This window comes from Eleginops maclovinus, chromosome 4 (genome assembly GCF_036324505.1).
Source record: "Eleginops maclovinus isolate JMC-PN-2008 ecotype Puerto Natales chromosome 4, JC_Emac_rtc_rv5, whole genome shotgun sequence".
NCBI classification, from domain to species: domain Eukaryota; kingdom Metazoa; phylum Chordata; class Actinopteri; order Perciformes; family Eleginopidae; genus Eleginops; species Eleginops maclovinus.
In genome coordinates this window covers 30458863-30480634 of record NC_086352.1, presented here as the reverse complement: position 1 = coordinate 30480634, position 21772 = coordinate 30458863, and the positions used below count along the sequence as shown (strand labels likewise).

General features: G+C 38.4%; 1 protein-coding gene across 1 annotated transcript; it reads left to right on the top strand.

Annotated features, from left to right (window-relative positions):
• The first annotated feature begins 14390 nt into the window (after window positions 1-14390).
• Window positions 14391-16403, top strand: LOC134863086 (E3 SUMO-protein ligase ZBED1-like). Its single transcript, XM_063881358.1, has 4 exons — window positions 14391-14866; window positions 15240-15453; window positions 15574-16121; window positions 16255-16403. The coding sequence occupies exons 1-4, from the start codon at window positions 14605-14607 to the stop codon at window positions 16401-16403; spliced, it is 1173 nt and encodes a 390-aa protein (XP_063737428.1). The 5' UTR covers window positions 14391-14604.
• The last annotated feature ends 5369 nt before the right edge of the window (window positions 16404-21772 follow it).

The following is a 21772-nucleotide window of genomic DNA, read 5'->3' as shown; positions in this document are numbered from 1 at the left end:
GGCAACATTTTCAGTGCTTACTCCAAGATGTTTCAAAAGGACATCACTCCCAACCCTATATGTGCCTTATTTGGTTTCACTCCTCTATCCGGCTCCCTTAAAGGTAGAGCTCAGGCAGTCACAGCTTTTACCTCCCTGATCGCTAGACGACTGATCCTTCTCTCCTGGAAGGACCAAGCACCTCCCAACTTTACAAGATGGATTAGAGACATTATGCACTTCCTTAAACTTGAAAAAATTAGATACACACTGAAAGGCTCTTTGCAGAAGTTTAGACAGATTTGGACCCCCTTCTTAGATTATTATGACAGTCTTCAAGTACCACTAAACCAGGACGAGTAGGCCCCCCCCCCCCTTTCTTTCTTTCAATTACTCTTTATTTACTTTTTTATTTGTATTTTTCCATTGTTTTTATTTGATTTCCTTTACTTCTTTATAGACTGATATATGTTGTTATCCTTGTACATTGAATTATATCATATGTAATGGCACTTTTCCTATATACTTGGTGTGACAAATATATTGAACAATTACTCTTATTAAATCTGAACTCGAGGGGACAGCTGGGATTGCTGGGGAGGGTTGATTGGGTGGGATTGGGAGGGATGGGCAAGGGAAATTGGAATTCAGCTGGACATTGCAGCCATTTTATGTTTGTGTACATTTCTGACCAATGTGTGCTGCTAATAAAGTGCAATATAACTTGAAAATTCAAATAAAATTTGTGAAAAGAAAAAAGTAGAGACACAAAATATAAATCTGAACCCGAAAGTGATCATAATTGTCCTTTGTAAGTCTTTATAAAGAAATATATCACATATTATGTCGTACGATAGTTGCATAATTTCTAAATGTCCTCTGTCTGTTCATAATCTGACAACTGAAGAATACTCACCACATGATTGAAGTGTGCACAGTAAGATTGGAATGTCGATGTAGGCTTCAGATATGTTGGTCCTTATTCAGGGAAAGATGACATTCTGAGATGTAATTTCTACCAGTAATGGCTTGGTGGCTCTGACGTATAAGCTCTCTATTGCGAGGTAATTGAGGTATTATTACATTGTGAAATTGGGTCACTTTTATACTGGAGGAAATGGGTAACAAGACAGCAAGCCTTTATTTTACAGAGATTGCCATCAAAAGCACACAGAGTGGTTTCAAGAGATGATCGATACTCAGGATCAGAAGTGGTGTGACCCTAAAGATTATTTTTTAAAACCCAATGGTATCTCTGTGACCTGGATGGTGGGTATTTTCAAGAATGAAGTTACTTTTTTGTGCCATTCATGAAAAAAAGTGAAAGACATGCAATATGTTATTGTGTTGTGAGCAGTAAAACATTTAGAGGATTCTCAAACATGACACAAACACAGAATATCTTCTGATTGTAAGATATTTGCTTTAGAAGAAGGCACAATCTCCTCGAATGTTTTGCATAGAATAATTGCCCAATGTCTTACCAAAACTGAAAATACTGCCTTTGCCGATGTTTGTGAGATACATAGTACTACAAACTAGAGATACATACAAAACATAAACAATGTTGATGTGACAGAACTTGACGAAGATAATTCCAATCCTCAAACTATTTGGATTATATTTTGGGGGGTTTATTGCTAGAGGAATTTGCTGTATATGAACACACAACATGAACAAAATTAGGAATTGAGCAAACAAGTGAGACAAGTGTGAATAGGGTTAACCCTAACCCTAACCCTGTTCTCTGGGTCCATCAATTTTTTATTTTTTAAAGAAAATGCTGGATATTATGCCAACAAAGCTCCCCCCGATCAGTTATTCTTTGCAGGTGATTATGTGGGACCGCTGTAAAACAAAGTGGTGCTGCAATGCATTGTTATCTCGATCAAACCGACATGTTTAGTGAAATGACAGACACCTTACTGTCGCTAGGCAACCGTGTAATCATCTGTCTGTCACTTGTGTTTGACTGTGGTTTTATAGGTTACAGATAACTGTCTCCAAAATGATCAACAGCAGCTACATTTAGGCCATCAAAACAGACAAGCAAACATCAATGTTCCTCTCCGCTGATGGTAAATCCCTGTGTGCATCAGCAGTGCACACAGCGCTTCAAAACTGTTCAAATAAATGAGTAAAAAGGCCATTTATATTCCCAAAAATGTATTCAATATGGGATTGAATACATTTCCCCCTGATTGGATAGGAGGTGATCAGACCAACAGTGGGCTTACCTGGCACACGTCAAGGGTCCAACTATTGGGAGTTCCTCCTAACTTTCATTGACAAAACAACCCTCCGAGAGACAAATCAGGAAGTGATGCAAAATAAGCACAACACATAAAACCATTTCAAAGAGACCCCAAAAGGCTATGAAGACACTCAAAACAACAACAAGAGATTTTAGAGACACAATGTCCACAGGGAAAGAACACAAAACAAGCTCAAATACACTCAATACAACTTCACAGAGAAGCATAAAGACTATAAAAAAAAACATGCTAAAAGAAGAGAAAAACTGCCACGTAAAAAAACGACACGACCACAAAGTGGCGCAAAATAACTAGGAAGAGGCATATCGGAACTACAGATGCACATCAGAACTAAGAAGATGCACATTAGCACTACATAGAGACACAAAATCACCTTAAAGAGACATAAAACAACAACAAAAAGAGGCAAAACAAGTCTGTATGTCTTGCTCTTAAGTGGTGGTGGACACATTTAAATGTATGTGCCCAGAGGACCTGTGCCCGATTATGCGTCCATTTTTCGGTCATAATTGTGTTCTGTCCTATTGTAATTAATACAATAAAGACAAACGTAATCCCTAAAGTTTCTGGGTAACACAAGGTTTGTTGTAAAAAAAAAGTTTCATGGTGCTTGAATCATGATTGGTTCTATGAATATAGAGGTTAACTCTGCACTTCACCGGTGCAATAGAGGATTACTACTCATGTTTTGGGCAGGCTTACTTATGATTTCTCCTCTTAAGGTCTTATTTCATTATTTGTTTGGATAAATGTTGAATGCAGTTACCAATAGAAATAATGGCTAAACATTTTTAAATCCGAATCTGGTTGTAATAAACCTAAATTATCTATAAAATGCAGTGACCTTTCTCGTCACCGTAACTTTGGCTCGGTCATGCTTTGGCCGTGAAATGACCCATTGGCAATCCTCTTAAATTCCACACTTCTACACTTAAGCCACATTAATATGAAGCCAAGTTTATATGTGTTGCTTTCAAAATCAAACGTTTTTTATGACTGAAAATAAAGTATCAGCATTGCATGTATTAAGTTCGATCCTGTCAGCTTATGTAATATGATGTTGTTGATGCTGTGGCTCTCTCTGGTTGTAACTGGCCTTACTTGTTTACTGTACTGAAGACCTGAAAGCTTGATTGAAAAGCGTTATACAATGGACTGAAAAAAAACAGTCACTGGGAAATGTCAAAGGTTATCCATATATTTTTAAAGCAGCAATGCACTGTCATTTCCAGGCCCTTGTGGGCGGGAAACAACACATAATCCAACCCTTGAAAGCATCTAAACATGGAGTCCTGCAGGGCCAGGGTGGCATGAAATCAGCCACTCTATGTGCAAATGGACTGTAGGATTTACAGGTGACTGGACAATGCTTCCATTTTGAGAGAGAAATGCATGGAAACCTTCCCAACCAATAGACATGCAGAAAAAACACATTATACAAGTACTTCTGTTTTGAACCTGTTTTTTTATGTCTTTGTCCTCAAAGTTCATATAGTTTACTGAGTAGAAAAATATTCAGTACTGGGAAGCATGGATATGAGTTAATGTAACTGTACTACAGTGTGTTTATGTTGAGTTGCTAAGAATATAGCAAGCTAAAATGTCAAACATGTTTGGAGACCTTTGCTTCTAAGTAATCTAACCTGCCTTAATTTACTTGCTATTAACATTAACAAGCATTCCCCCAGATTTATTTAATTTTTTGTGGAAGTAAATACAACACACGCAACCATCATATATTCTAACAGTTAACAGAAAGGCTGTTTCTATTCTCAGCCAAGTCTGACACACATTGTCTTTAAGAAAAGACCCTAGCCGAGCTACAACACAGTTCCCCATGCAGCTACTTTCTCAACAGAAGTATAGATGTGCTTCTAGTGAGTGTCAAAGCACTGCTGGCCTCCACTAAACACCCGCTGAGCCTGACAGCTACTCATGGTTAGCTTTCACTACCCACGCTGTCGCCACATCCTAACACCCCCTTCATTGTCATACACTGTGTATCTCCTCTGCTGACTTTTAGCCATGCAAGCACTATAGGTGGTTGGATAGCATAGCAGTGTTGGTCTTTTGGTCTACCACTTTGGTCAATACAGGAATACCTACTACTGTAGTGATTTACATGACATTTTGTACATGGTTAATCCCCACAAGATGAATCCTACTCATTCTCATCACATAATGCTTTCTTCATGTTAGTATTTGCAAATGGTGCATTATCATGGTTTTACAAGGGAACCATTGCTGCATCTTGTCCTAAACCCCAAGGACCATTGGTATTGGTTTAAAGGAATAGAAGCAAGATGTTGTACTTTTTCTCCTAAAGCAGAATCATATGTTGGCCAAATGATAATCTGCTGCTTGTCTGTCTACAGTTGATCAGAAGCTTAAGTTAACGTCATCATTTATTCTATATTTAGTTTGAAGTGCAGTTGGGTGCATTTTGCTTGCAAAACAATTTAATGCAATTTGAAAATGTGGATTAAATGATGTTGGGAATGGCCTTTAGTTTTTCATTTTATGCTAATAGTAACTATGAATTCAAACTCAATTGTCCTTTCCCCTTTCAGCGCTCCTGCCTACAGTCTTCTAAACTTAGCTTCTTTGTGTTGGTGTCTGTCAATCACTGCTGAAGGGGTGGGCACTTTCCCTTTTAGGATTTCAAAGCTCCTTTTTCAAAGCTTCAAATGAAGACTTTTGCTAATTATGGTCAATTCAAACCTCAAATTGCAAACAAAACAGTGTCATAAAGATACTTAAAATACCTCAAAAATAGATTTCTGTGATGGTATTTTTACTATTAGTGCAGCTGAAACCTAATACTTAAGCAAGGGCACATTTGTGAACAGCAGAAACACATAGACTGCCGGAAATTGATACTAGCTTTAGATTGCTATTGAATTTTCTCTCCTTTTAAATGGTTGGTAAAAACAGGATAGTCCATCATTTAGGAGCTTCATGTGCGGCCTTTGATATTTGCTCTTTGATATTGACCACACAATCAATAGAACTTTCCTATAGCAGAGCTAGTAATATTACTCAATTTTCACAGTTAGGTAATATTAGTCCCGTAAGAGCCTATCTATTGATCCAACCACACACAGACCTTTTATTTTCCGGAGAACTCCTTTGGATTCAGCACAGGAACTACAACATAGTCCAGTTAAAACGGCAGCAGCAAGACTTACATTCAGTACATTAGTTTCGTATTATCTCTTAGAGTCTGTTGTTTGCCAAAAGTAATTAAGTTGGACTGAAATCAAAGCAGGGAATTGTTAATCATGGAGAGACAATCAACTGTAGTCGACTGAGATAAAGTGATTAAAAATCTGTTTGAATGAGAACCAAATGTAATAAAGTATGCCCGATTGTACGCCCAATTTAAATTAAGTGTGGCCATTGAACATATTTTGTCTGACTCAAGTCTAAACTAAATGGAATTTATTTTTTGTCGCTGTTTGTAATGTAAGTTTATGTTATGTTTTTGAACACTTGAAGCACTGTGGAGCACATGGAGGATTAATAAACAAAATACTGGTATGCTGGTTACTGACCCACAGACAGGACAAGACAAACTGGCACAAGACAGGGGGAGACAGGACTATTTAAACATGAGGTAACAGGGAACAGGTGGAAACAATCAGGGGCGGGGCTGACGCTGACGAGGGCAGTGACAGGGGGTCAAGAGACCTGGAACGAGACACAGAAGGTGAGTACCAAAATAAAACAGGAAGTGGGAGACGAGACAAAAATGACATAAAACATGACCAACCATAGACCTGGGACATGATGACACAAACAAGAAACTTGGCAAGACTAACATTTTTGACGAGACACAACATTATATGAAAGTGCATGCGCAATGTGCTTTCTTAAGTAGGCCCATCTAAGAAAAGGTCACTGTTCACATGAAAAATCTCTGAAAATCTGCATTTTGTGAATTGATAAAGTCAGCAAAAGAACATGTTAGAATGAAGCAAGGAATATAATTGCATTTCATGTTAACATATTATGTGACCCACTATATCGAAGCTTTGAAATACGTATGGAATTTTATCCCCATATCCAGGTGATAAATACATTGCTGTGGCTGTGAGAAACAAAGTGACACATTCACGGAGCACCATCTTTCAGAGCTCCATAATGTTTTTGGACAGATACTTAGAATTTTTTTTTTTTTTTTTACTTCCTTTGTTTCTATAGTAAAAACTTTTACGTGTGTTATTCCTTCTCTTTACACTTTCTCTTCACTTTCTACCTAAGGTCACTTTAATGGTTTACGCACGTACACGGATCATCTTCATTGCCAAACACTGTATACCTGCAGGTTGGATTGAGTGAATTTATTTTGTTTGCTTATATCTAAAAACATCAAAGCAACCTAACAGCAGTGCCTCGGTACCAAAGAGAATCTCTGAACTAAATATTTACCTTCCTTTTATTTACGCTTTGCTCCATCTGTTACGTGTCTGCTAAAATATCTGAGAAAGTGTTAGGCATGGGTTTCAAAGACTGAGTGAGTGAGGTTTCTTTTAGGGAAAAAAAAAGGTTTATAAATTCTGAATACACTCCTTTAACACTCTCAAAGTGTGTGCGTCATACAAACAGTATAGGAGAGACTAATCCTTCGCTATTGACCCAATTAAACAAATTAAGTCTTCGCTAAAACCTGTCTCTATCTTTACGTAGCTGTAGACCTGTGTGTAGAAAAGTGACTACATGTTACACTGGCAACTGAACAAATATTTTGTAAATTGGTCACTTGGGGATAATCTAAATAAGAAATGCAAGAAAAGAGACAGGGCTGTAAACCGGATTTTATAAATACTGGAGCAACGGTCCAACTTTCCTCAATGCATATATATTTCCCTGTTTGGTTACATGCTGATTCAAAACCTTCTTCAGACTGCCAGGAATAATATTCTGGTGGAGAAATATTAAAGCCGTGACAATATTTCATCAATATTCGTTTCAACCAAAATGTGTCCATGGCAATATGTATCAAAGACTGTGTGGAGAAGTGTTTGCATATAAGTTTGGTCCATTTCTTCCTCGTTTCTCTCTCCCTTGATCTTATATGCCGTGATTTTTATCAAGAAACTGTTCTAACTTCAGATCCATTATTAAGCTTTTTATTTCATATGTATACATTGGGTAGTAACATATATACATTTTGTTCAATGCAAAAATGGGTAGACACAATTACATTGGTATTGCATGGGTGACGTGATAAAAAACACAAAGAGAGGACCACCCTAGAACCCGAATGGTTACAACGCATCACATGCAACATCCATGGTTTCATTCGATCTCTGGGTCTTTTTTTCACATTTCAGAACCCCTCTCTCTCAAGCGTCTACCAAAAAACACAGAAACTGGCAAAGTGAGAAAATAAAATCTCTCAAGAGATCAACAAATGTTGTGATATTGGTTTTAGTGTTTCCTGTTTCATTTTAAAATATTTCCTCCCGAGTGTTTGGCCATGTCTAACCTGAAAACTTGCACGGAGCAGCGTTTCTAAACTGGAACCCTTGTGTTGTGTAGAAACTCGTAAACCTCTCAGTGAACCGATGCAGTGAAGGGTGTTCAGGGTAACGGAGAGGAGCTGATGCACACGCCTCCCAAATATGGACCTGTACATCAAGCAAGCTGATTGGTTGACTCCTGTCAGATTTGATCGCCCGTTATACAGACCCATACAAGTTTTATGTACAGGTATGAAAGAAGCAGCAATGCAAACGTCTCAGACCAAACCCCCATGCACCTATTTGTATGTGCAACCCAGAGAAGCCCAGAGTGAAGTATTCCTTACTAAACCTTTCGCAGGCATATTAAAGTAGTGCGCGGTTGCAGAAAAATCACATGCATATTTAATATTTTGATCAAGCGAATCGTTTCTAATCTTGCAGTATATACACAGATATAATCATCTCCTTGTCTCTCTCAGTTAAGAGAAGAGCAGTCAATATATGTGAGGGGATGGGTGGGTGCCTCTGTGATAAATTGGAATGAAATGCGAAGCAGCTGGATCCAGACTGACAGCTCCAAGTCAATGAGCAGCCAGGTATAGAAGCGTAATATCTCCTAAGAGTCTATTTTTCTGACAGACAAGTTCACCCAGGTTACTGTTTTCACAGCGTTGGGTGATTCTTCAAGCGTTCACAACCGGGATCCTCTGAGGGAAATAAGAAGAGACGATGCTGTCGAGTTGCTTGTTGAGGAATGAACACACAAACACCAAGAGTGAGATTGAGACGTTGATGGTGCCGTTTAAAGATCCGACAGCGACGCATTGACTGACAATCATTGGAAGACTGTTTTGCAAGGGAACGACTGCTTTACGGGCTGCATATCCTCGTGATCAGTCTTACACTGTTCATTGGATCGGTAAAGTTACTTCTGATGATTTCCGTGTGCACTGAATGATCAGAAAGATGCTCAGATTCCCAACGGATAGCATTCTGTGAATCGCAAGGCCTGTCAGGAAAAAAAGAGTTGCATATGTGCTCTTATATTACATTTTTCTCCATTAAGCAAAGTATGTTGGCCTTGGATGTTGAGCTACAAGACACCATAAAATACCTTACAGGTTGAATATCTTTGAGATATTAGAAAATAGTGTTCTCAGTATTGGTGTTTGTATCCATGCTATAAGCACGGATATTTTCCATGCATTGACCACAAACACAGCAAAGTAGAAAAACTTCAATATTCTAACAACGTCAAGCCCACAGGGACAGAATTATTCAAGTTTTAAAAGGTAAAGGACCATTGGATATAATGTCATTGAAACGTTTCTCACCCAAAATATATGTTCTAGTTAGACATTGACTTGTTTTTTTTTTGTTTTTTTTCCTGTTTAAATATCAGTTAAGAAATGATTTGCTTATGAAAAATATTGGTGATTTGCCATTTTAACATCAACGTCACAGACCTTTGCCAAGGTTAATGAAGCATTGTCTTGAGTGTGTATTTATGTCAGTTGGTTCCATTTACTATGATTACTTCGACACCAGAGGAATGGGAGACAATTGCCCTATCTCACAATGTTAATCATATTACCACGTATTTTACGTTTTCGCCCCATGATCGGGATTCATGCCCAAATAAAAACAGCTCTTTGTCATACCTTTACACCAACTTCAATGAAAACAATGCCTCTAGTTGTTCTGTTATTGTGTAGAAAGACAAAGAGACGAACCCAGAAGAAAACCGCCTTGTCGAAAGTACAAGGTGTACATACAGGACATGTCAATTGCAATCAAAATAAAGAAACATTTTCATACTCTGCAAGATAACAACCTATCTTAATTCTAAGAAAGGGATTGTAACACCAACCATGTATTGCTCTAGAGCCATCAAGAGATTCGGTGGGTAACGACATGTGTGACTACATTTGTTGAATAGCCTCAGGGGATCAGCAATGTAATTAAGATTTATTCTCTGAGGATTTTTATGTATGCAAAAACATAATGTCATTCAAGCAGGAGTAGAATTATTGAAATATTAAACCAAAAATGTCAACCTCATAGCGGTGGAAGATGAGAATCAGAGGTTTGGCATAGGGAGTTGTTCCTCTGAAGACTATAACTGCAAAATGTCATGGCCATCCATCCAATTTCAGCAGGAAACAAGACTTACAGTTGAGGTCATGCTGGCGGCTCTGGGGAGGTCCACCTCACCATTAAAGAACCTTTGCTCTAAAACAAAACAGGTTAATGTTTTGATGGCGCTACAGGAAAAGTCTAGGGATCTCAGAAGTAATTGAGAGTCGTCCTCTGGGGACATTGAATTTCTGTTCAAAATTGTATTACGGTTCTTCCCACAAACCATAAAGAGTTAGTGTTTAAGGTGAGAGTACAGATGAGCAGGACATTGTTGTTATTTAATATAACATCATTTGCAATCAGTGATAAAAAAAAGTGGTCAGAGACCCATCTCTGGAAATAGTATTTTTGCGAGAGTCTATTTAGCTACAATGTGGACCATTTTATTCCTACCATGCAGATCTCTCTAGTCTGTGCAAACCTGAGAAAGCTGGAAAGAGAGGGGGTGGAGATTAATGTGCTGGACAGTCAAGAGTCTAATATTTTAGAAAGGCGTGAAATTAAGTTTTAAAATTGCAGAACCAAAGAGAAAGTCGTTTTCCTGAGTAAATCTGCAGGCTACATCTCAAGTGGTTGCCATGAGACAAAATTATTCTTAATCATTCTATTGCTGAGGAAAGTGCTCAGGTGATTACTTGGAGCAGATTGCATCATTACGCACACAGGCTCACAGGTCTGTGGTAAAATAGAAGCAGCATTTACTTTAACAGAGATCACTCTGTCCCTCACTGCCTCCATTTTTACTGCAGAAAAAATATGCTTACATATAAAATTGAGCACACTGGGTGCAATTCAGCAGTATTTTAGGTCATCTGTCTGACAAAACAGATGTTCTTCAGTCTTAACCAGTGCATGCACTGTCTTTACACCGGACTGCTTTTGCTGTAACAAACTATATTGCTGTTTTCACACATGTAGTTCAGTTAATTTGGTCAGTACCAATAAAACATTTGACATTGTTGCATGGATTAAATATGAAGTTATACAGACTGACAGCTGACTTGTGATTGGACAATTGTGTTGATGGTTATCCTGCATCATCAGGACCCACATGGAGAAAATCAATTATGACTGACAGATTCAGCACTTTAATGCCTCTGTTGTGTGTATATTCTGAAGTGTCACAAAGGGATCACAAAGAAATATCTGATTAGAAGCAGTATTGGTGTTCTTAGAGCAATTAAACCCCTTGTTATTAATAAAGACTAACAGGTAGAGACAGTAATTGTTTGTCTTTTATTGCTGTGGGATCACTGTTGAACCCTCTTTAATGGACTTGCATGACCTGACAAACTAAACAGGGTTGAATACACACAGCAGTTTAAACAGCTATTGCCCTTTTTAATCCGGTGATGGCTCAGTCCACCTTTGGTTACCAAGCTCAGTGACTTGATTGTATGATGACGATGACTCAAATGTTGTGAGCAAATGATTAAAGATTAAAACTAAAGGAAGAGTTTGTACTTGTAGGTCTCCAATTTAGATAGAAACCAATTGATTACATTTTCCATTCAGTTCTCCAAGTATATATGCTGAAGTATAACCTAGTCCAAGCACTGCAAGTTTGTCAAGCCAGGTGCAAGAAGGATTCACACTTCTTCAAAGGGAGGACAGCACCTGGCAATCATCTGTTGGCCAGTTTATGATCAAAGATATAATTGAAACACACATCACTGCAGTGCTGGGATGCATTTCAGTCAAACTGCCTTAACAATACCTTCCATTGCATCTTTATGTCCCTGCCTGCACTGTATGGATGGTTTGATTTAGTGGAAGGGGCCTTTAGTGGGTGTTCAAGCTGTGAAGTTCTCTTCCATCCCCTAGCTGCAGCATCTGCTGCTGCTGCTGCTGCTGCTGACATCGTCAGAAGTCCTGATAATCTCCCGGTTATTGAGTCGGCTGTTTTTAGGTGTGTGGTAATTCATTGAACCCCAGAGATCAAGGATTACAAGACACTTTGGGCCAATGGCCAAGCTAAAGAGGCAGACAGGAGGGGAAGGAGAAGGAGGCTTGGTAAAGGCCAGAGCATGCAGTATCTTACAAGATGGATGAGGAAATAAAAACAAATACCCGTCATAATGACTTTTATTAGGCTATCTTGAGTGAGTGCTGATACAGCAAATATATGTATTTATTGTTACAAAGCTGTGCTGCACAGACAAATTAAATGACTCACCAAATAAAATCATTTGAAAATGTACCCTTTTTGAATTATATTGGTGAGAGACTGGTTTTAAGAACGGTTTGACAATTATTAGCTTTCTTGGAGTTTGATTACAAGATTGAGACCACGCTTGCGTTTGTAAAATACTTAATCTAAATCCAGTACCTAGCAAAAAACACTGGCAGAAGGAGGAAAGGGCTAGCCCAGCTTTGTTAAAATATGTAATAGATCCATCAAGAACATAATCAATGTGCTTCTTTTATCAATATATTGTATAAAACTGTCAACAGTGCATACATGAAACGATCCACATGAGACGAAGTGCGATGTTCCTCAGTTTTTGAATTGCAGGCTGCAAAATGTTTTGGTCTCTTATGCTAAACTGTGAGAAGAGAATAAAACACCTTGAAAGGGTCAATATTTTGAACTGTTGGAAAATATGCAGAAAATGTGTGTTTGTGGCGATGCTACAAGCACTATTGACCACAACAAGGAAGCAAACTAAAATAATTATACAGCAAAGTTCAATTGTTTTTGTGGGTTATTTTAACATTTGTGTTTATATTAATGCTGTGTTGGCCAGGGCCAAAAATCTACCTTGGGCTAACCTGGTTACTGGTTTAAGATTCAATAATGACATTCATAAGATAAATCAGTGTATGTTCTGATTGTATTAAAGTGTGTTGATAGGGATAGTAAACATCATACAGATAAAGCAATTATATTGAGATGTTTATCCTCAATCTTCCTATCAGATAATTGGGATTAAATTCACTACACAGGTGGTCATTAAACCTCTTTAAGGGGAGCCGGAAATGCTGCAGGTTAGCAGGTAGGCATATAGAAACATACACCAAAGTACACTGCCCTAGAGAAATTACTGGGTTTTAATCTATTGCCCCTAATTGTAAGCACTTTGGCAGCAACTACACTGTGTTTCATGATTTTTTTAAACACTCTCACCCCTTTGTGTCCCATTTATAAGTGTTCACGTTAATTTGGCCTCCCTCCTTCACATGTTGTTCCTTAATAGATCATTCTTTTGTGGTACAAGATGCAGTGAACCTTTGACTTCAATTTCCTGGTGCCGGCAGACGTAAATTAGAAGAATGTTTCAGAGGCCAGCATCGCTCCCAGGTCTCCACTGCGAAAGGCTCAGAGAGAAGCTGAGGGAGTGGGCTGTACTTATTGAAGGATGACTCTGACCCCCCATACTTAGTCCGCTTCGGGTTAGAGACCATGGCAGGGGAGAACCTAAATGCGCAGTGGTCATTTTGGTAATGAAAAATATAATAACAAAAATGTATTGTCACTATTTGTCTTTGACAAAACCAATAAAAAAGATAGAAGAAAGGTATCATTATTATATAATATTAAAAATAATAAGTATATATGATGAAGCTAAAGAGCTAGTTGGTAAATAGGAGGAATAAACTTATCATATTTCAATCATTTGAAAAACATTTGATAAAGCTAAAAAGCAAAATAGAAAAAAGGGAAAAAATGTTTACAATATAAATAAAAATATACATGATAAAGCTAAAGACCCAATGGGAGAAAAAAAAACATAGCCATAGCTCACAGCAAAATAATTAATGGACATACTATAGTGAGACAAGATGTGTATATACAAATGCGGGTACTGCGATAACAACCGAGCAGCATTCGGAATGAACTACGATGTGTAAGCAGCTGGTCAGTGGTTTGATCCCTAACCCCTTCAGGCAACATTTAACCCCAAATTGCTCCCATTGTCATGTCTACAGTATTGGACTGAATGTAAGTTGCTTAAGATCAAATCACCAGCTACATTTCAAGTAATGTAATATAATATACAGTATATGATGTTGTGAACACATCACTACATTTTCACTAAAGAAAGAAAAAAAATACAAAAATGAAAAACATATATAAGTAAAGTTAAATTAAAGCTGATTAGAAGGCAGTGATATGTAGAGATATTTCCTCAACATTTCTTCAAGGTGCTACTCCTTTGCTACCCCAATCCATTTATCAAGGGCAGTGGGGTTCTTTTATAAAAAAACATACATACCCACCTATTCCCATGTTCATTCACACAATTGTATCATTTCTGATCATCTGTATCTACCATACTTAAACTGCTTGTTCACATATATATTTCTCCAGTGGACTAGGGGGTTAAGGTGGGCGTCTCCTACATGATGACCTTTTACATCTCAATAATCTGGTTTTAACAACGAGATTAAACTGGATTTGTTTACACCCTTCCCCTCGTTGCTCTCCCTCTGGGACTGGGGTTCTCTTCCTGATGGGCTCATCCTGAGTCTCAGCTTGCACTGTAGGTGTGACAGGAGGTTGCTTTCTAGGGATGGGAATCGAGAACCGGTTCCTGTTGAGAACCGGTTCCTTATGTTTCAATTCCATGGAACCGTTTGGCAGCTCGTTAAACGATTCTCTTATAGATTCCAGACCGCACGGTTTATGTAACGTTATTTACGCAGCAAGGTACACACGAATGATTCAGTAAGCCCGGCTTGACGTGGCGTAGTTGCTTGGTTACGCAGGTGACGCTCGTGATACTTTTTACAAGTCTGAAATGGCACCCCTAAGGTTAAAACGGTCCAAAGTGTGGCTTCATTTCACATTACATAAGGATGGCAACAGGGCGTTTTGCAACCACTGCAAATTGTTGATAACATCGGCGGGAGGGAATACTTCAAATATGCATAAACATCTGCGCACACAACACGGGATAAACTTTAACGAGTGTCGCGTTTTTGATGCCCTTCGGAGTGACAGCAGCCAAGCTTCTACGACCACCGTGGCCTTGGGGGCTAACACCGAAGGCAACTCTGGTGGTAAGTAGCTATCCCACTGACTAATCCTTAATGTGATTCCTAGTAAATTATGTACCACGCCATTTCTGGAAATAAACCCATTTCCTACCTCTCCTTGGGGTAATTAAGGGAGTTTATGTTTCTGGTTAATCAAGCCGTTCCTTGCTAGCATGTTTAATTAGCTTACTTGATGGCAAGGCATCCGTAGTTCTAGGGAAGAATTCTAGCTGTTGCTATGTAGCTAATGAAACATGCTAGTAAGTTGCGCCGCCGATTCAGGGAGCCAGAGAAAGGTGACGCTCATTTATTTAAATCAAAGGGAGGTGGGAAATTAGTTTATTTCCCGAAATTGTACAGTATTGCTTTTTCATCAAACGAATGCCTTCTTCGTTAGATTTAGAACAAGATGATGACCGGGACGAGACGGGTAGTCTGGCTGACTCAGAGGCTAGCAGCACTTGCTCCCGTTTACCTCTGGCTTCTATTTTCGTCGAGGCAGGCAGAAATAAAATGTCCCAGGCAAAGGTAGAAGAATGTCACCGGGCAGTTACCAAATTTGTTGTTAAGGGTTTGCACCCATTTTCTACAGTAGACGCCCCTGAATTTCGGTAGGTGAATGTGAGGTTGTTGTCAGATTATCAAATGTCAGATTAGAATAGAATAGAATAGAATATTTTCCTCCTCGTTAAACAGATGTTTACACTCATTCATTTTCATATGTTTTCTAGGGAGATGACAAAGGTTCTCAATCCAAAATACAAAGCCCCCAGCAGGGAAAGCTTAACCAACCACTTAATCCCTGCTTGGTATGGTGTGGAAAAGGGAAATGTGATCTCTGAACTGAAAACAGTGTCAAAGGCAGCTATCACGGCTGATGGGTGGACAAGCTTTTGTCAGGATCATTATCTCACGGTTACTCTGCACTACGTGAGCAATGGCCAGGTAAAGGAAAAGGTCCTAAAAACCAAAGCCGTGTACCAATCTCAGACAGGCTCAGCTGTAGCAGAGGAGATTGATTACATTTTAGAAGAATATGGTGTACGGGAAAAGGTTGTGGCAGCAACTGTAGACAATGCAGCGAACATGGATGTAGCCATCAAACAGCTGCAAATTGTCAAATTTCCATGCTTCGCTCATACGCTGAACCTGGGAGCGCAAAAGCTGTACAACTGCACTGCCATATCCAATTGGGCAGCACGAGTTCGAGCAGTTGTTGTCTGGATGAAGAGGTCCCACATGGCAAAAGTTGTTCTTAAAGAGAAACAAGACTTGCTCAGTAAGATACTCTCCTTACAGTACATTGCAAGCATTATACTATATGTACATGAAAATATACATGTATAGGTATGTGTATGTAAATTATTAGATAATAAATATTTACATTGTGTTGTGTATATGTGAACCCTCAGAGCTGCCCAAGCACATGCTCCTCCTGGATGTAAGGACCAGATGGAATTCCCTCTATTTGATGATGGAGAGATTCACCGAGCAGTTCCCTGCTATCCAGGCTGCAGCCATAGATCCACGCATAAGAAGGCCCATGGAGAAGGAAAGGTGATATATATTTTAAATGATAATATGACTTAAACTTTTTTTAAACTTTGACTGGTTTTGTTTTTGTTTATTTGTGCTACATACATCTTTTTCTGTTTTTATTTACATTGTAGAGATGAAAACAGAAAGGCAAGATTGAACTTAAGAAAGCAGAAATGTTTTGTGATCATGCTACAAGCATATGACCACAAAAGGAACAAACTCACATAATTATACAGCAAAGTTCAATTGTTTGTGGGATATTTTAACATTTTGTATATTAAGCTGTGCCAGCCAAAACACTTGGGCATTATCTGTACTGGTTTAAGATCAATAAGACATCAAAGATAAATTGGATGATTCCTGATGTATTAAAGGTTGATAGGATAGTAAACACATACAGATAAAGCATTACTTGAGATGTTTATCCAATTCTTCCTATCGATAATTGCGATTAATTCACTATCATGTCATTAAACTCTTTAAGGGACCGAATGTCAGGTTCTGGCAGGTGGATAAGACATACACCAAGTCTTGCCCAAGAATTACTGGTATAATTAATGCCAAGTAAATGAGCACTTTGGCAGCAACTACACTGTGTGTGCAATTTTAAACACCAATACCATTGTGTCCATGTATAAGTGTTCATGTTAATTTGGCTCCTCTTCACATTTGTTCCTTATAGATCATTCTTTTGTGTACATGATGCAGTGAACCTTCTGACTCATTTCTGGTGTGCAACGAAAGTTAGAAGAATGTTTCAGGCCACATCGCTCCCAGTCTCCAGCGAAAGGCCAGAGAAAGGAGGGAGTGTGCGAACTATGAAGGATGACTAGAACCCCCAACATACTTATCCTTGGTAAGACCATGGCGGGAAATAATGCGTATGGTCATGATTATGAAAATTAATACAAAATGTATTGTTCTATTTGTCTTTACAAAACCATAAAAGTAGAGAGGTTCATTATTCATAACTATCAACACACAAAAAAGAATTGGAGAAGCTAAAGATTGGTAATGGAGGAAAACTTATCATATCAATCATTGAAAAACCTTTGAAAAGCTCAAAGAAAAGATGAAAAAGGAAAAAATTTACATATATAAAATATACATGATAAAGCAAGACCCAGGAGAAAAACAACTACCATACCACTGCAAGAATAATAATGGCCATACTGGTGTGGAACAAGATTGTGTATATACAAATGCGGGTACTGCGATAACAACCGAGCAGCATTCGGAATGAACTACGATGTGTAAGCAGCTGCTACCGATCAGCTGGTCAGTGGTTTGATCCCTAACCCCTTCAGGCAACATTTAACCCCCAAATTGCTCCCATTGTCATGTCTACAGTATTGGACTGAATGTAAGTTGCTTAAGATCAAATCACCAGCTACATTTCAAGTAATGTAATATAATATACAGTATGTGATGTTGTGAACACATCACTACATTTTCACTAAAGAAAGAAAAAAAATACAAAAATGAAAAACATATATAAGTAAAGTTAAATTAAGCTGATTAGAAGGCAGTGATATGTAGAGATATTTCCTCAACATTTCTTCAAGGTGCTACTCCTTTGCTACCCCAATCCATTTATCAAGGGCAGTGGGGTTCTTTATAAAAAAACATACATACCCACCTATTCCCATGTTCATTCACACAATTGTATCATTTCTGATCATCTGTATCTACCATACTTAAACTGCTTGTTCACATATATATTTCTCCAGTGGACTAGGGGGTTAAGGTGGGCGTCTCCTACATGATGACCTTTTACATCTCAATAATAATCTGGTTTTAACAACGAGATTAAACTGGATTTGTTTACACCCTTCCCCTCGTTGCTCTCCCTCTGGGACTGGGTTCTCTTCCTGATGGGCTCATCCTGAGTCTCAGCTTGCACTGTAGGTGTGACAGGAGGTTGCTTTTCCTTCCCCCAGTGCGTCGGTCATAGTCTCATTATCCATCATGTTGTTGCTCATAACCACCCCCCTTCTGTTTGTGGTATTAAACGATTAGCGATCAATGAGGCCCTGCTGTTCGTATCGGGAGTCATCTACCCAGGGCGTCTGAAGGGCTGCCCTGAGACGTCCTGTCTCTTGGTCCACATTATGTTTACAAGTCTGATTTAAATGTCATGTCAATTTATTCCCCTTTTTTTAAATGTTAGCTTTTTCATTTCCTTTGATGGCTAACAAAAGTTTATTTAATTTGGTGTAGCAAGGTTGGATAAGGACATGGAAGGACATTCTCACATAGAGCAAATCAATGCCTAATGAGGGAACACAAATCACTCCAATCATTTGTGTTTAACAATCTCATTAGGGTACAAGAAAAGCTTACTGTATAGTGTCACAGTGAAAAAAACAAGCAATCAGATAACCGATGAATACAGAAATAGGATTTATGATTAGGGGAACTATTTTAAAATACATTTTATATAAAAGAATGACACCATGCACACACATTCCATACAACAAAGTCATGCTTTTTACTAGGGGAAAATGTTTATATTTAAAGGAAAGAAAAAGGAAAAACATTTCAGTACTGTGCAAGTTATTGCAAAGTAGCGTGGTTTGACTCTCAATTCAACGTTCTTATCCAGCTAAATAAAACACCACAAACCAAAATATTTGCGTGTTGGTGAATGAGTAAAACATTTTCTATATGGTTACTGATCTGATTAAATGTAACACTGTAAAACAACGTAACACTAATGTCCCTGATTTAAATCCTTGTATGAAGACAGCATTTACACATCTAGAAGTCATAAATGGTGCTGTTCTGTTCTGTTCTGCTTTTCATATAGGGTTTTGTGAATTATGTAAATGGTTTGCAACTGGTAAAATCCAGGGAATTTCTCTCCCACACACTCCCCCTTCCCCCCCCCCCTGCCTGAAACGCCTCAATTGGACTCCTTTGTTTACTAAAATAACATAATGACATCATTATGTAACTCCAACAAATTGTGTATGATATGCTAAGGGATGGCACATTTCATACACATCTCTAAGTGTTTGACGGATCACAAGAGAGCCGGTAAGAGTGGTCTCTGGTTTCAGACATAGGCTGAAAAGAGGTGCTGCAGCACAGGCAGTATGAGAAAAATAAAGACCTTGTTGAACATTCTGGGATAGGATTTTGGAAACCTGGTGTTTATATATGGTCATAACCAAGATGACACACTAACAAAAATAAAAAAAGTTAGTCCAATAAAGTCCATTCCTCATGGTAATATCCAACATGAATGCAATATGGTACAACAAAATGCCAAACACTTTTAATGCCAATGTTCAGCTGCAAGCATACCTCTCACAGGCAGTGACAAATACACACCAAAGGCAGTGGATATATTTATTAACTTGTTGTTATGGGAGGGAATATGTCGAGAAACAAATTGACAAGTGAAACATGCAGAGCATTTCAGTGCAGTTTCATATAAGGAAAGAATTTCCCAAGATGCTGCCTGCTCCATGCAGATGAGTCACTCATATATTAAACAGGTGACTCTCTTAACCAGGGAAAGGGATCTCAGACAATTATTATTCAAAGGGAAACAATAGTATGGGCTTTATATTGTTGTACCACTTTTTGGGCTTTTTTAGCTGTTTGTTTGCCAGAAATGGATAGACCTGCAAAGAAAAATGTATTGTGGCTGATATGTACGGACTTTAATTTGTACTATCCAACATTGTCGACGGTATTTCAGAGATCATAGGCAGTATAGCCCCCTGATTAATGATACATTTTAAGGAAGGGAAGGAATTATGTTCAAAGCAGATGTTGAATGCATCATTGGTTACTTAATGATTGATCTTGATTCTACCTTTATTAGTAAAGGCATTGTAAGTTCAATTACGATATTGTTCAACTCAAAATGAAAGAACAGAAAAGTATAAAAACAACTGATTTATATTTAATCTCTCAGTAATATAATTATATCTTCCATTCACAGTACAAGGCTTTTTCTGTCTACCACCTGGATTAACGACTGAGAATATGACACAAAGACAACACCTGGTGACTACCAGAGAGTTCTTTAAGAGGTGCTGCTTCCTTGAAAATACATCTCTTACGGTTGGTATTGACATCACAAGTGGGAACCATGATTATATTACCATGGGGAGCGTGTTGTCATCTTCCTGGATCCAGTTGTACTGATGGTCCAGTTTCAGCGTAGAGTTTCAACATATCCATCATCCGATAGCCAGCAGGCCATTACCGTCATTCATGCTCCATTGAAACATTTCCGTTCGTTGATAATACAACAATGTGTTTGACGTGTCATACACAACATTAAAACATCTATAAAACACCACAGGGATCCAGATTCAATTTGTGGATACACTGCACGGAACAGGCAAGGCGCTTCATCAAACACAGTGTTCCCTTGTGGGGAGTCAGTGAGGGTTCCTACATTTTTTTATGGCAAGCGGCAACTTCTGGGTCTGAAAAGTAAATCCAATGCGATCTAAAGTTCCCTTCACTCTGTCTGACAGCCAGCAGGGGGCAACTCCAATGGTTTAAATAAACAAACAAGACCAGATTATAATGATCCCCTAGATTTCATTTGATTTAATGATAAAAAATGTACGATAAAGCTGGGATGTTTATCGGAGGAGCTAGCATGTGATTGACAGGTCCCTACATTGGTATTGTCATGTTTAGGTATTTTCCTTTGTTTTCGACCCTTTCACTATGGGTTTTTTTGTTTCATGACAAATATAATTTTAACATTTTATTCACCAAAAATAAATAAAAATTACCAACGTCTTGTTCAGTGATACTTTGCTCTACCCTCTCATCTCACATCTATTTCCCCAAAAAGTTAGCATCTGAGCATGGAAATACTAGAGGACAGTATAACCCTCCACAACCAGCATAGGTGTGCTCAGCGCTGCCACTAGCGGCCAGTTTTGCACATACATCACAAAACTGTGGTAAAAAAATGTAAGAAACAAAAATGGTACCAAAAAGCAGAACACATTCCTTTATGTGTGTGAGTGTGTGTGCCTCGGACACTAATTGTCAAATGTGAATCTTACACCAGTGCAATAAAAACACACTTAACTTTGTTTTTCACTCCCTGAGGGGTGGTCAGCACAACAGAATGCAGAAACGTCTGTGTGCACCGAGGCTGCACTAATGTATCAAACACAGGGGTAATTCATTGCAATTAGCGACGACTCATTTAGGTAAGTAATGTCACCACAACCCTGATGAATGGCAATCTAATCAAAGACATGAGTCGAATTTTCTTGGTCTGAGGGGAGTAGGCAATTGATATTCACGGAGAAAAAAGTACTACAAAGCAAAATGACATTTTAGACACAGGGGGTATTTAGATTCACTTTGTTATTTGAACACTTTTGGATCAGTGTGGAAGTGTAA